Below are 17,039 nucleotides of genomic sequence, written 5' to 3'. Positions count from 1 at the left end.
GATAAGAAGGTCAAGCTTACATGGTTCTTAAGTCGGTGAGCGAAGTTTAGGCGGCCTTTGTCCAAGTGCAACGTAAACGTTGAAACATGTGCGTGCGAGTTAGTTTCGCTGAGAAGTTCGGCCAGGAGTTAAAACTTTGTCGTTTTGTTAAAAGGCAAGGATTTTAGTGTCATTTTGAAGACGTAAGTCTGGATATTCCCTTGAATCCGGATTGCTTCTGGGGCGCGGGACCACAACCCGAAGCAGCGTGTTGACATGCTGAGGTCAGGATTCCGAAAGAGGACGAGGCCGGCGAGCGAGGGCTGACGGCGTGGGCGATTAGTTTTGTTTCTTACCGCGCGGAACGCTGATGGCGAAAATTTAGTGACCGGCAGGTGCTGCTACTTGCGGCGATCGAAGAGCGAAGAGTTGCGTATTCAACTATTATTATTATTTGATACGATATAAACCGCTATGTTACAAATGTTTCACCGCTTCTTTTACCAGCTCTTGAAACTTATTAATAGGGTGTTTCTGATTATTTTCAAAATTATCCCCTTGTAAAAAGTCCATTGTCTTATTTATGTAGTCACTTTTATCCATAATAATAACACTGTCAAATAAAACTCAAACATATAATCAAACTTAATTGTTACAAAGGCAAATCAAAGAAACATATAAAAATGACATCACAAAGCGATAAACAGTTAGGAGAATTTTTCTTCGAAAAATGAATAAGGTTTTCATGCTATATGGGTACGTATATGATGCTTTAATTATTATTTCTGAAAACATGGATATTGAAGTCGGAACATGAATGATTTTTCTCATGAGCGGGTCAAAATCGGACTCCTCGTGAACATGAATAACTGCAGTCAGAACATGAATAAGATTAATTTCCAGTGTGGGTTCACGCTTTATACGTACACACACACAATGATAAGTGTGACGTTAGTGAGAATGAGAGGTTACAGTTGAAACATGAATAAGGTTTTTATGTCAAGTATGGATAAGAACTTGACTACATTAATTTACAATGGGAACGTGAATATAGTTTTTCTTCAGTATGGTTAAAAACGTGCCTTTAAAAGTTGAGGCCTACTTTGTAATTCTTTAGAGAACATTAATAGTTGCAGTAGGATCATGAATAAGGTTTAAATTCCGAAAGTGCACTGTTAACGCTGATTGTATGAAAAGGTTTAATTATAATGAGAACTCATGAATAAGGTTTTTTCCAAATGGAATTTACAGATTTCCAATTACAGAACCTGAATAGCTGCAGTAGGAACATTAAGGTTTAAGTCCAGTATGGATGACTAAGTGAACTTTTAAATGTGATTTTCAAATTCCCCTGATAAAAACATGAATAGCTGCAGTAGGAACATAAAAAAGGTTTAATTCCAGTATGGGTGCGTAAGTGAACTGTTAATGCTGACTTGTGTGAGCAGCAGTAATCACAAAGGGAACATAAACAAGGTTTTTCTACAGTATGGTTACGAATATGCACTGTAAAATTTGATTTTCGTAGAAGTTATAATGGAAACATGTAACTGAAAAAGATAACGCTCAATATGTACGTATCTATAATAACTTGATAATTATTAAAACCAAGTCAGAAAAACGAAAATCGTTTTTACCTGCAGTCTCTAGAATACTTCCAGACTTCTCTAAGCATTCCTTTTTTATATCTGGCAGGTCTATGTTTATTTCCGCGTAAGTGATTCCCCTCCATCTTTTTCTCGGGGTTCTGATTTTGCTTTGATGGGTACAGTCTTCACATTAATGCTACCTGGAATAATAAAATAATTACAAATTTATAGGATACTTACAGTTGATTTAGCAGATACAAAATTCCATTGTATGGAAATCCGTAATCTGATAGTAAAGAAGTTATTTTTTCTATAAAGAAATAGACGTCAAACATGCAGTTAGAAGATAAAAGAGAACTATAATTTCCGTTGCAATTAGAGATAATAATTGTTATTTTCTAATAGCCTACAATTTTCTTGTTATCAACAGTGAGATATTTCCACTAAAATACCAAGGGCAATGTATTTTGAAAACGAGTTTTCCAGACGTACACGCAGCTTGACGATGCCTGAAGAATCCTAGTAAGGTTATGCATGGAGATACGCGGGAATGTCCGTAAAAAAAAGTAACCTACAGAATTTCAAATATCCCTGATATACGTCGTAAGTAAATATTACAAATGTAATTGATTGTATTAAACTAGCTTAGCAAGTAATTTTATAATGTTAACGTAGTTTTTTGCACAAAGATTAAAAATTTCATGGTAAATTAACTTGTTGTAAGTATTCTGAATTGTGTGACTTTACAGCGGTTGTAGATAAGAGATTTCTAACTCTTCCCGGGGGGCAAAATTTTGGGTTTTGAATTGAGAAAATGTTTATTTACTTATAACACATTAACTTATGATCCAAAAGAATTTAAGGAGTGAGATGATTTTGTGTTACAGCTTATAGCTTCAGGAATTAGAAACTGTTTGTTGGTATAATAAGTTAAACGTTTTCTTAGATTGCCACTTGGAAAAATGTATAAGTACCGCGCTGTATTAAAGGCGATAAAAGGGAGAGTCAAACACAATAAGGGGTTGTGACTGCGCCCATCTGAAACACAAACAGATGGATAATGCCACTTACTGGTTTGCTGAACACTTTCGCCATACGGCAAACATTCCTTTTTCACACGAGGAAGGTAGATTTCTATATCAGTAAACGCCTGTCTTTCACCTGAGCCTTCTTCCTGCGACCATAGTTCAGTTGTGACGGTAACATTATCTGGGATGGGAAGATCCATGGCTCTACTGTGATCGGGTCCTTTGATGTGATAGTAATTATTCTCAGCTGAAAATAAGTAACGTCTGTATCAAAACTTATCTACATCATAAAATAATTTGTTGGGGAAAAAATCAGTATGATTCTTAAGCAATTCACATTTCATTAGAGTTTACTAAAAGCTAATCGAGCCACAAAATAAGTTTGTTGTTTTTGAAAATGTATATGACGTTCACTCGGGGTAATTAGATGAACTTACTAGTCACTTGGTTTTAGTGTGTGACAGCGGCCGTAAATCAACAATGAACAAACTCATTTAATCTCATCTGTCACGTGTTTACACGGTAAGTCTTGGGTAGCTTAGTATATTATAACGCTGTCAAAACTAATCAATCAAGTGCTTGGCGATATATTCTTACAATAAACAAGCACCAATTTACGAGTATAAGTGTTACCTACTTTGTTAAAATAATTAGAACCTACTTACATGCACGTTAAATCGCGGTAGTCAATTTCAAGGCGTTGAAGAAACGTCACAGGGAATTCGAAGCACTTCAATTTTTAAATTATTGCTTTAAAATTGTGTTCGTGGTTGGAATAAACTCAAGTGGTAAAAAAATTTACATAATTGTTATGAAGTTTATATGTTATTACTTTAGAAAGACGGTGCAACCGTTACTGATGTGAGGGAAGCACACAAATAAACCATAAATCAACTATCTATAGATTGATAACTCCGCCCTCTTTCCATACGTTTGGTTTGGTCAAGTTTTAACCTTAGATCTGGCAAATTTGTAGACAACACGCATCGGTGACGTCACAACACACCATCGACAAAGGATAGAGGAAATTAAAAAAAAGGCTCAACCATAAACAGTATAATTCTGATTCGGAACCTACCGAAAACCAAATTCATTAGCCTAAAACATATGTAAAATGTCACCCAAGACCACAAGGTCCCATCTGACAAAACCCTGTCCTAAGAAAGAAATGAGCTTTAAAGTATCTTCCTTTACAGCTCATTTTCTCAGGACAGCCTTTTATCAAAAGGAAGCTGAAAAACAAACTCATAATTACATGTACAATAATTTTAGTTTTTAAATATAAACATGAAATACAATAATGTATATAGATAACAGACTTTTCTGTAGGCCTTTTTAAGGTATACAATTCCGTTGTACATTATTTTGATATTCTTATAAGTTCTCGCCAGCGCCTTTTTATCAATATGTGTCAATGCATGTGGTATTTATATAAACCTTCCTCTTTATATAAATAAATTCTCTAAATGATGCTGAAAACCTTATCGAAATCAATCGCATAGTTAAGAAGAACTAAGCGCACAAACAGACAGACGCGAATGTCACTTTATTTTACACTATAGCTAATGGATTCCAACACGAATTGTCAGTATCCAAAATAGAAATATTGATTACATGTTCTTACTTTCTATTTCATAATATCTTTTGTTGTTTTACAAGCTATATTTATTTAAAAGCTTTTATTATGTATACGATTTTTATTTCTTATATTATGGTTTATGTATTATGATTTGAATTATACCATGTAAAAGTCAAAAGGCGTTACTATTGTTGTTCGTCTAGTTAGGGCCGGCCCTGAGCGAAATGGCGCATGGCACAAGTAAAATTTTAGCGCTCCTTTTCAAAACCAGTAGATTCCTAGGCCTTAGGTAGTAGATAAAGGATTTGACTTGAAGACGAAACATTACTTTATCATAATGTACCAAATTCACAGCGCGTAAATATCTACATACTTGATATTATTATTTGTGCCATCTGGCGTCAAAAATATTAATAATTACACATTATTCCAATGGAAGTTTCCTACTTACCATTAGGTCGAAAGTATGCTATAAGTACACGAAACACCTCTCTGTGAAAAGCATTATTTGAGACCACGACGGGAAATTATATATAACGCATACATTGAGGACTGTCTTCAAACTATCGTCTGCGAAGAATAAAAATGTGTCTTCAAAGTATGCTCTAGATGTATGTATCGATATATATTTTAAATGGTACATCATAGACGTATATAGCTGTGAGGGGGTAGTTTTTAAGGGTTGATTAAACAAAATGGCATTAAAAAAAAGTGTATATAATGTGGCTCAAAGTATGCTTAATACAAATATATATATAACAAGGTTCAGTGTGACAATTACATCTGTCAAAAAGTCAAAACAATAAACACAAAACACACTTGAATTCATTTAGTTGTAATGTTGATGTTTTACCAGCAGTGGGACTCACACGACTTACAATTACTTTTTAGAGGTGTGTTGACTAGTCATTATGTTCGGTTAGCATGCATAACTGAATAAAATATAATATATTTTCCTTACTTATTTTTAAATTTTCATTTTTATCTCTTTTCCAAATTCACAACATTTTCAGTATCGGAAGCCAATGGATAATAAACGAAAAAAAAATAATAACTACAAAAATTACACATTTTCCTGCTCACGTCAAAATGATGATATCCACCAAAAAATTGTTGGTAATAACAGGAAATATGTCTGGTTAGGAATTAATAGCGACCAGGCAAGCATAATGGCAACTTGAATTCACATGTAACCCCTATTTATAGTAAATTAAGTCTATTAACGAATCTTCTCGGATGTGGCTAGCAGAGTTTAACTACGTTATTCCAGTTTGTATGCATATTTTAGTATGCCTACTTCGGCAATTATTTATATTATTATTATGAGTATTTAAAATAATGTTATTGTGCCATAAACCAAAAGAAAAAGAACAACAATAGATAAATCGTAGCATTACTATTAATTTCTGCCATCTAAAAGTTGTATGAGTATATACATGCGTATATAAAAAAACACGATTCTTAATTTTGCTAATTGACTAACCAAAACAAAATAAAGATTTGGAAGAAACTTTAATGCTTACATAGGTGCTTCATAATAAAACAAACATTTTTTATTATGATACTTTTTTAAAATTTTAAATAAGATATTAGACAATTAGTATAGTATGTATGCGTAAGTGTACTGTTAAATTTGACTTCCGTGAGCAGGAGTAGTTACAATAGGGACATAAAAAAGGTTTTTCTCCAGTATGGGTGATTAAGTGCCTTTTTAAATTTGAGTTTTGTGAGGAAGAGTAGTTACAATGGGCACATGAATATGGTTTTTCCCCAGTATGAGTGAATAAGTGCATGTTTAAAACAGATTTTCGTGAGCAGGAGTAGTTACAATGGGAACATGAATAAGGTTTTTCACCAGTATGGGTGCGAAAGTGCATCGTTAATTGTAATTTGCTTGAGAAAGAGTTGTTACAATGGAAACATGAATACGGTTTTTGTCCAGTATGGTTGCGTAAGTGCACTGTTAAATTTGACTTGTTTGAGCATGAGTAGTTACAATGGTGACATGAATAAGGTTTTTCGCCAGTATGTGTGCGTAAATGCACCGTTAAATCTGACTTATATGAGCAGGAGTGGTTACAATGGGGACATGAATAAGGTTTATCGCCAGAATGGATGCGTAAGTGACGTGTTAAATGTGATTTTCTTGAGCAGGAGTAGTTACAATGGGAACATGAATAAGGTTTTTCACCAGTATGGAAGCGTAAGTGCACTGTTAAAGCTGATTTTTGTGAGCTGGAGTAGTTACAATGAAGACATGAATAAGGTTTTTCGCCACTATGTGTGCGTAATGCACCGTTAAATCTGACTTACGTGAGCAGGAGTAGTTACAATGGGCACATGAATAAGGTTTTTCTCCAGTATGAGTGATTAAGTGCCTTTTAAAATTTGAGTTTTGTGAGCAAGAGTAGTTACAATGAGGACATGAATAAGGTTTTTCGCCAGTATGGGAACGTAAGTGAACAGTTAAATGTGATTTTCTTGAGCAGGAGTAGTTACAATGTGCACATGAATAAGTTTTTTCTGCAGTATGAGTGAATAAGTGCCTTTTTAAAAGAGATTTTTGTGAGCAGGAGTAGTTACAATAGAGACATGAATAAGGTTTTTCCCCAGTATGTGTGCGTAAGTGCACCGTCAAATCTGACTTCTGTAAAAAGGAATGGTTACAATGGGGACATGAATAAAGTTTTTTTTTCTGTATGGGTGCGTAAGTGTCTTTTTAAAAGTGATTTTTGTAAGCAGGAGTAGGTACAATGGGAACATGAATGAGGTTTTTCTCCGCGATTTGTCTTCAGGACCGTTTTCAAAACTGGAAAAGTTGACAGATAAAGATCAATAAGTAGGTATCTGTAATGAAACGATAAGATTATTCAAACTGATTCAGACCAAATATGATCCATTTTACCTGCAGTCCCTGAAATACTTTCAAAGTGCTCTGAGCATTACTTTTTAACATCTGGCAGGTCTATGTCTATTTCCGTATAAGGGATTCCCCCACCATCTTCTTCTCGGGGTACTGATTTTTCCTTAATGGGTATAGTCTCTACATTAATGCTACCTAAAACAGAACAACAACAAAATGTTAAGATATATATAAAGACATGAGAGCTATGTGTATGATTATTTGTGTTTATTGTTAGATTGTTTCATATAGTTTAATCGAGATCCTGTTGATAAGATACTTGCAGTTTGCAGTAGCTAAACTCATTCAAATTACCATCATATAAAAAATAATAATCGGATTGGTTTGTTATGCCGATTTATTTCTGAAATATGGATACGGCTTAAAGTTGTTGAAATGTTAATTAATCAATGTCTAATATCAACTGTACATTGAACTAGCTTAAACATGAAAAACAGCTGGCTTAAACATGCTACAATATTTGAATATAAACAAGATAATATTTCATTTTGTTACTTTAAATATTTTTACAATAAACATATAACATTTCTTTTTAAATACATTCATTCTTTAGACTTTCAGGCATTTCATCATACATCTTAAGTCCTTTGTACATTGGGCAGTTCTGTGATTTTGATTTCTTCATATATGTCAATCTAATTCTATTTACATTTCTGGTTCCGTAATTATGAACATCTCTATTAAAAATAATTTCATCCTTAAAATATTTTGGCATTTGGTTGTTCATGACTTTATGCACAAAATTAACTTATTAAATAACAGTGTCTTTTTTAACAAACTTATGATTTTTCATTATACTAGCTGAAGAACCCGGCGTCGGCCAGGCTTCACACAGTTTTTCTTTTATTTTGAACGGTAATTGTTATGTTTTATATTTATTTAATAAATATTAAAAAATTTTAATTTTGGTGACATTTGCAACTACCATACCTAGTATGGTAGTTGCAAATGTCACCAAATGCCCGTATTATGGTAATCGTACATGATTTATGTAAGAATAGCAATCATAAACAAAACGGGAAAAGAAATTGTTATGGTAAAACAAACAAAAGATGTTACGGGAAAACAAATTTTATATTGGACATCGAGTGTGCGAAAATACTTCAATAAGTGTCAAAAATTTACACCGGTGAGAAAAGGGGATATGGATAGATTTTCTAATTTATACAAAAAAAACTCTAATTCAATAAACCAAAACAATAATTTCATAATAAAAATAGAAGATTTATGAGTAGCAAGTAGGTACGTAATATAAACCATTATTTTAAATGTCTTTTTAGGCACCCAATAAGGAATTTCACAATTTTCTTCAGGTAGGTGGGTACCATAGTATTGATTATTCCAATTGATTGAATCTAACCTGAATACTATCTTGAACTTGAAAGGGAAAGTACAAAAAAATAACAGATATACATAAACTTTAAACTGTCAAGTTAAAACAGGACTCCACTAAGTTCTTGTGAGGAGAGAATTTTTGGAGTACAGAAGGTGCAATTATTTACTATAATGATAAAATATGACGAGGCAACAATTGATGAATTAAGAACTGTTTGCGGGCATAATAAGTTAAATGTTTTCTTAGATCATCAGTTGCGTGTAAAGCAATATTCCAAATGTAAAATTTTGAAGTGAAATAACACAGAACTGCGATATATAATTATTATTATTATAATTAAAAGTATGGATGACAAGAGGGGAAGTAAAGAACAAGCAGTTGTTCTGATTATTTGCGTCGGAAACACTTCTGTGATATGCAATGCAACTTACTAGTTGGCTGAACACTCTCGGCATACTGCAAACATTCCTTCTTCACATCCGGGAGGTGGATTTCAACATCCTTATAGACCATTTCACCTGAGCCTTCTTCCTGTGACCATGGTTCAGTTTTGATGGAAACACTCTTTGGGTTGGAATCCATGGCACTGCTGTGATAGCGTCCTGTCATGTGATGATAATTATTCTCAGCTAAAAATAAGAAAGCAATCTAACAAAACCTCTCTCAAAAGCTGTCGTTTTATGTCGTGAATGCTGATTAAACTGATCAATCAGGTGTTAAGCGATATATTCTTTTAATTAACAAGCACCAATTTCAGAGTTTAAGTGTTACTTAGTTAGTACAAATATAACCTATTTACATACAGGGTAAAGCATTACGGTCAATGACGGTCAAGACGTTGAACAAACGTCATCAAAAATCAACCTACAATATTACTTTAGAAAGACGGAACAACAATTACATACCAGAAGGAAGCAAAAGAGACTCTGTGACAAATTAGTCTGACAGGTCTGACACCTGACGTTTCCGTTCGTAGAGATAATCGATATTACTGTACCAGCTCCCGGCTACATTTATGTCACTGGAACCGTTGATATTTTTTGTGGAACTGGTTCATTCTTGCACTATTTATCGAAAATTAAAAAGTCCCTAGTCTCTTGAAACTTACCCACGGTTTCTTTTTTTCTACATGAAGAACCGGTTCCAAAATTAACGTTCCGCATAAGAATCTGGTAACAGTAACATCTCATTTCAGATATCAACCATCTTCGTATTCAACGTCAAATTAATATGTAATTTCAAATCGGAAATAATTATTCGATCCAATCTTTTTTGATTAATTAAATTAGTACAGTAGGTAGACGTAATAAATACATTCTCTGGAAATGTCAACTCATAAATATCATTAGAATTTACCAAGCATTCTTTCAATTATGTGAGAATGAACGTCATAATTTGATCAACAAACTGTGGAATTATAGATATGACTCCTTACTAAGTAGCCTACAATAAGTATTATTAATAATCATTTAAATTATTAATTTTAAACAAATATATTAAATCGGAAATGTCGTCGTTCCATAATTTTAATTAATTTAATGAGCAAAATTAGGAAGCCGTTATTTAGACATTATCTATAAATACCAACTCTAAAATATCTTGAGAATTTATTTAGCATTATTTCAATCGTGCGAAAGAACTTCGTAATTTTATGAGCAAACTATGGTATTATACTGATAGTGTTGATATTATGAAGATGATTAAAATACTCTTAAAATAAAGTCCAACAAATGAACAGCTTTATTGGATATGTCTACACCTAGAAACTATTAGGTTATGTTTATGTATACATAAAAGACTAAAGTTTTGGTTTTTTGTTATTTTTCATTTTAACAAATTTAATATATCATCTTTACAATGTGTAATATACGTAGAATTTAGAATGTAAGGCCGGTGACTTAGTTAAATACCAACTTTGAATATAATTCAACCTCAGGCTACCTCTTATAATGGCATGTCGATTATCTCTCGAGGGGTGTAGTCAGTTATCTGTTTTTGCTACCATCATTCAGAACCATACAAGGGGTCCAGTAAAGACATGGGAGTCAGGTTTCAGCGTTATATTATAGCAAAGGGCAACGTTACAAACTACAAAGTGTATCATACGTATCCAGAATATCCAGCATTTTTCAATGAAATTCATATTTACGTAAAAACTTTTTTTTTTTTTTTTTGATTTTATGGATTCTTTCGTAATCCTCTAACTAGCTAGGGCTTATAACAATACCCTTCATGTTTCTAGCTGACTAGTACTGCGGCTCATTTGGCCTTATTACTATTACCATCTGATGGTTGTATTTACTTGACTGATTTTATATTACATTAATGAGTTTTATGAGGAAAAATTCTTAACTGGATAAAAAACCTCATACAAATGACAAGAAAAAGAAAAACAATAAGTTCTGAACTTTTTACGCTGTAAAAACTGCAAAAACACTTAAGCCCCGAAACCGCTTGATACCGTGTCGCCGGCACAATTAAAAATCTTTACATCACAATTACTCTATCAAACGATATGCTATATGTGATTAATTAACAGAATTTTTTCAGCCAGGAGTGCAGTGACAGTCCTGGCTTTATGACAGGGTGTGGAGTTGTGAATATAAACGTATTCCTGGCCACCAGGGAACCATTCTCCGACTTGAGGCAGTAATCGATTTTCCAGTATTTGTCTGTACTGATCCTGCCTCATAGTCCCTTGCACGATGTGGAGGCGCCCCATCCCTTTGGAAGAGATGACTGACCACACTATGATACTGGTAGGGTGTTTGATCGTCTCTACAAGGCAGTCCGGATGAAATTTCTCTCCTGGGCGTCGTCGGACGAACGATGATTTATCCAACAAAATTTGGAATATGGACTCGTCAGAGAAGCACACCTAAAAAAAGGCCATAATCAAACTAATGGAATTTTTTTAAAGTTTGATAACCACAAAATTGTTAATTACCATATACCACTTCTCTATAGTCATGTTTTGGTGTGCGTTGGCCCATTCCAGTAGTTTTTTCCTAATATCTACTGTGAGGCGAGGTGTTTTAGCTGGCCGTTGACCAATTTGGTTTTCCTCAGCCAATCTCCTCTGGAATCTCCTTTGGGAGACGTCGATATCTTCTTCGTTGATCATCAAGGTCAGACAAGCCATACTCTTTTTGCGGTTTTGGAGACAGACGTCTTTGATTTTGCGGTCAGTAAGAGGTGTAGTGATTCGTTTTCTGCCACATTTCCCAATGTGATCCAATTCAAAGGGCAGGTTTTGATTGATTTTCTAATTTATCCTGTTAACCACAGGCTTTAAAATACCTGTACATAATGACTGCTATTTCCTTTTGGGAATGTGTAACAATAGTGTCTTCACTTCCGGATATTTTCTTGGGGACGTGTCTGAAGACCTAGCCATAATGAAAAAACAGAACATTGGACTCAATATGGAAAAAAACTATTCACTGAAATGAGATATGAAAAAAATAACAAAAATAAATATATAATTAATAATTACTTCCATTTTTGTACAACTAAACTGTTGAAACTCGTAAATATAATTATTATGTATATTTATTTACCAGAACTTCAATCACGCATTTTCACAAAAATGCTAGCCACGTGGAAAAAATATTAAATTTTCGAGGGATGTGGCACTTTGCGAGTGTTGCCACTTCTTAAAATTTTCAATGGTGATACCAGCTACAAAAAATAACGAAGGAATGGCAATCATTATCCAAGTTATTTAGAAGAAGAGTCAACGTATACATAAAAATTAGGAAATATTGGAACTGTCCCTATTAATATGGCAACCCACTGTAGTACATTTAATTTTATCCATCGGTTAAATTATTTGTATAACTAGTTTCTAGTAAAAGTAATCACATATATCCTTCAAATGGATAGTATAGATAGTCCTTATTAGAGGACATATGTATAAGATTCTGCATGGCGGAATTATGTATGTTCTCTTAGAAATTTACTATCCTCTCAGAATGTTTTTATAAAATGTGTTCGCGCAATATATATGGGATTGTTAGGTATGCATCCACAGGCTTAATGGACAAGTGTAACGTCAATACCAAATCCTGCAAATGTCCTACCTACCCTTTTACCCATCCCAAATGTCACCATATTAAAAATATTGTTGCGACACGTGTAAAATCGGACAAGTGGTGTCAGTTGTTAATCAGAATTCGCAGTGATAACTAATATCAGACAGGGCGATTATACATATATTGTGAAGTGAAATCAACCATAACTCCTGGAGACGTGTGATAATCATCAACGGGTGAGTCCATCTTTCCTGCATTCCAATCTGGGCTTATCTTGTGCTCCAGAAGCCCAGATTTACACCTTTGACTATTGCACTGTCCATCGGATTTGTCGGATGCATAAATCGTCCCATAATCTATCATTCGGGGTAGTTTGGGACTGGTCCTTTTGGCGTGTGGCATAGATAGGGCTTTAGCTCTGCACCACCTCTTAAAATATAGTGGAGTCGCAGCTTCGCGACACCATTTTTGGTTCTTTCGAGCCGGATTACCAACGGGGTATTTCAAATTAACATATTTAAAGTTATAAATAAATATTATTTCCTCTTTATACTTTGTTCATTTGTATGTTTTAGGTTGCATTTGTAATTATTGTTGTATTTAAATTCCTACATAAAATTAATCTTGGCGACTAGCGATAGTACTTAGGATATTAAAATCAAGTTACTAGAATCGAAGATTAATTTGATGCATAATCGTGTTAATGAATTATACGAGAAAGCGAAAAGTATTGCGGACAGGGAGACGAGAAGTTCGGAGGATTTTGTTAAACAAAAGGTTAATATAGCTACATATTATGCACAATTTAATACGTTGTGTGATGAATTTCATACACTTCAGTTGAAAAAGGATTCAAATTACAATATGAATTTCGATTTATGGAGTAAATTCGAAAATAAGTACTGTTTTGTAGTTTCTATACGCGAAAGCATTATAGCAAAGCAAGATTCATCGCGTGATCGACAGAAGTTAAATAATTCATCATTAATTAAGCTCCCACCGATCGAGATACCATCGTTCGATGGTAATCAAGAGAATTGGTCGTTATTTTATGAAGCTTTTAAATTAAACATTCACTCAAATGAAAATTTGAATACGTCGCAAAAGATGCAATATCCGATAGGGAAACTCCAAGGAAAAGCGTTATCAGTTTTTGCGGGAATACTTCCGAACGAACAAAATTATTTTTTAATTTGGGAAGCTCTCGAAAAGAAATATCAGGACAAAAGCGTGCTAAGTACCTTTTATATGAACAATATTTTGAATTTAAAATTATTGGCACCTAGTAACCCAAATGAGTTAAATAATTTTATCGAACGGTTTGCGTCTTCCATAGCTGCACTCAAGGAATTAGGTATTGATGACCTAACCGATTTTATAATATTACATATTGCACTGAAAAAATTAGATATACAGTTGGTGCAAAATTTCGAAATGTCTATACGGGAGAAAGCTATACCTACATATACCAATTTAATAGAATACATTCGGTCGCATGTCAAAATCCTAGAACGAACTGGGCAAAATTATAATAAAGTTGTTAATAATAAAAACAAAGTTACGCATTCATTCGCTGTGGTCGAACCGAAGTCAAGTAATAATAATCGTAACAGGTGCCGGAAATGTAATCATTCTGATCATGTTGAATTGTTTAAATGTGAACAATTTAACGAATTAAGACCAAATGCTCGCTTTCAGTTTGTGAAATTAAATAATTTATGTGTAAACTGCTTAAGCGATAAACATAAAACTGTGAAATGTCCATCTAAATCGGATTGTAGAATTTGTAAAAAACGACATCACACCGCTCTGCATTTTGAGAGCACGGTGAATACTGAAAGTCAATCGAAAAACGAAGCCATTACATTAATAGCGCGTAATAATAAACATTATAATAATTTTTCAGCGGGTAATATAGCTACAAATGTACTACTGTCAACCGCGCAGTTATTTGCTTATGACAATAAAAATAATCAAGTAACCGTAAGGTGTTTAATTGATTGCGCCTCGCAACAAAATTTAATCAGTTTATACACTTGTAATGAATTAAATCTTAAAATAATTCCTTTAAATAATTCAGTAGTTAAAAGTGTTGGTTCAGAAGAGACACCAATATTGGGACACGTTGCGTTAAAAATTAAATCCCGCGTTTCAGAAGATACTTATAAAATTAGTCTATTAGTTGTCGATAAAATAACTGATAAGCTTCCTACACAACATGTTGACACAAAGTCATGTGAGCATTTAGTGGGTTTAAACTTAGCGCATGCATCCTGGAACGTTCCATCCGATGTTGATATCTTATTAGGTGCACAGTTATTTCCATATATTCTGCTGGGAAATAAGGTTTTATCTAAACATAATACTAATGTTACATGGGGAATGCAAAGCATTACGGGTACAATATATAATCCTAACTAAGTTCAATCTTTCACTCTGAATTTAAATAACGAAATCGGAACTGATTTTATGAAAACACATGGAAAGGGGACAGGATGGTCAGGCTGTAATTAACAACATAATTCTTCAATAAGTGTAGGCGGCCATTGTCCACGTGCATCGTACACGTTAAAACATGTGCATGCGAGTTAGTTTCATTGAGAAGTTCAGCCAGTAATTTATACTGTGTCGCTTTGTTAAAAGGATTTTAGTGTGATTATCCAGACAATAGTCTGGATATTCCCTTGTATTCGGATTGCTTTTCTGTCGTTTGCCATTTGCCGTTTCTGGCCACGCTCTGGAACGCTGATGGCGAGAATTTAGTGACTGTCAGGATAGCAGCAGCTACTTGTGTCCATCAATTATTCTTCTATTATTATTATTTACTAAGATTTAAACCGCTACGTAACAAATGTTTCACCTCATCTTTCACCAACTCTTGAAACTTATTATAAAGATTATTCAGAATATTTTCAAAATTATCTCTATAAAACTCAACCATATAACCAAACTTTAAAGTTACAAAGGCAAACCGAGAAGGGTAAAATAAATACTGCCATCCAAATCAGTTTGGAAAACTTTTCTTAGAAAAATGGATATAGTTTTCATGCCGTGTGGGTAAGTGTATGATGCATTAATTATTCTTTCTGAAAACGTGGATATTGCAGTCAGAACATAAATAGTTTTCCTCATGACCGGGTCGAAATCTGACTTTTAAAATTTCCTACTTGTGAACATGAAAAACTGCAGTTGGAACATGGATAAGGTTTATTTCCAGTACGGGTTATAAGTGCAGGCTTAATGGGTACACACACAATGATAACGCTGACTTAAGTTAGAAGGAAAGGTTATAACGGTTACTTGTAAAGTGTTTTTCTTCTGTATGGGTATGTAAGTGCACATTTGACACTGATTTGTGTGAGCAGGAGTACTTACAATGGGAACAAATACATTGTTTTTCTCGAGTATGGTTACAAATGAGACTTTTTAAAGTTTATGCCTAATTTTTATTCAAATTTCCTATTAGAGAACATGAATAGCTGCAGTAAGAATATTAAAGTTTAACTCGAGTATGGGTGAGTAAGTGCAATTTAAAATGTGATTTTCCTTTGCAGGAGAAGTTACAATGGGAGCATTTATGTCGTTTTACTATAGTATGGGTAAGAGCGTGTCGTTTCAAATTCCCCTGATAAAAACATGAGTAGCTGCAGTAGGAACATGAATAAGGTTTAATTCCAGTATGGGTGCGTAAGTGAACTGTTAACGCTGACTTATGTGAGCAGGTGTAGTCACAATGCGAACATGAATATGGTTTTTCTCCAGTATGGGTTCGTAAGTGCACTGTTAATTCTCACTTGCGTGAGCATAAGTAGTTCAATGGGAACACGAATAAGGTTTTTCTCCAGTATGGGTGTGTAAGTGCTCTGTCAAATGTGACTTGCGTGAGTACGAGTAGCTACAATGGGAACATGAATAAGGTTTTTCTCCAGTATGGCTGCGAATGTGCATCGTTAAATTTGATTTGCGTGAGAAGGAGTAGTTACAATGGACACATGGATACGGTTTTTCTCCAGTATGGGTGCCTAAGTGAACTGTTAAATGTGATTTGCGTGAGCATGAGTAGTTACAGTGTGTACATGAATGAGTTTTTTCTCCTGGATGCGTCTTCAGGTCCGTTATCATCTCTGAAAAAGATGGCAGATAATAATAAGTACGTGTCTATAATAACTAGATAATTATTTAAACTAATTCAGAAAACCGAAAATAAATTTTACCTGCATTCTCGAGAATACTTTCAGACTGCTTTAAGCATTCTTTTTTATATCTGGCAGGTCTATGTTTATTTCCGCATAAGTGATTGCCCCTCTATCATCTTCTCGGGGTTCTGATTTAGCTTTGATGGGTAAAGTCTCCACATTAATGCTACCTGTAATAATAAAACAATAACAAATTGATAAGCTACTTGCGGTTGCTAAGCGGGTACAAAATCCATAGTATAAAAATCCGTCATCCGATAGGTTTATTATATCGAAATAGATTTGAAATATGGTAAAGGAATTATTTTTTTCTATGGAGAAATAGACGTCAAACATGCAGTTCAAGATGAAAAATAATTATCCATAATTGCCGTT

The 17,039-nt window shown here is 33.9% G+C and overlaps 1 protein-coding gene and 1 long non-coding RNA gene across 3 annotated transcripts; both read right to left on the bottom strand.

Moving 5' to 3' along the window:
• Window positions 1-1,682: 1,682 nt before the first annotated feature.
• Window positions 1,683-16,810, bottom strand: LOC149415112 (uncharacterized). Its single transcript, XM_089643005.1, has 6 exons — window positions 16,683-16,810; window positions 16,326-16,592; window positions 6,554-6,890; window positions 6,004-6,320; window positions 2,640-2,843; window positions 1,683-1,768 (listed from the first exon to the last, which is right to left on the bottom strand). Exons 2-6 carry the CDS (start codon window positions 16,588-16,590, stop codon window positions 1,683-1,685), a joined length of 1,209 nt encoding a protein of 402 aa, XP_089499131.1. The 5' UTR covers window positions 16,591-16,592; window positions 16,683-16,810.
• On the bottom strand, window positions 6,852-9,403 carry LOC149415113 (uncharacterized). 2 transcript variants are annotated; one of them, XR_016303888.1, is made up of 4 exons: window positions 9,340-9,403; window positions 8,866-9,063; window positions 7,081-7,233; window positions 6,852-6,984 (listed from the first exon to the last, which is right to left on the bottom strand). It is a non-coding gene; the product is annotated as an uncharacterized LOC149415113 (long non-coding RNA). The 2 variants fall into 2 exon arrangements; XR_016303887.1 differs by having other exon boundaries at window positions 9,238-9,363.
• Window positions 16,811-17,039: the final 229 nt, after the last annotated feature.

This window comes from Hesperophylax consimilis, chromosome 19 (assembly GCF_061612785.1).
Source record: "Hesperophylax consimilis isolate HC1 chromosome 19, BYU_Hcon_1.0, whole genome shotgun sequence".
Lineage (NCBI taxonomy): Eukaryota > Metazoa > Arthropoda > Insecta > Trichoptera > Limnephilidae > Hesperophylax > Hesperophylax consimilis.
This window is presented reverse-complemented; position numbering and strand designations above follow the sequence as displayed.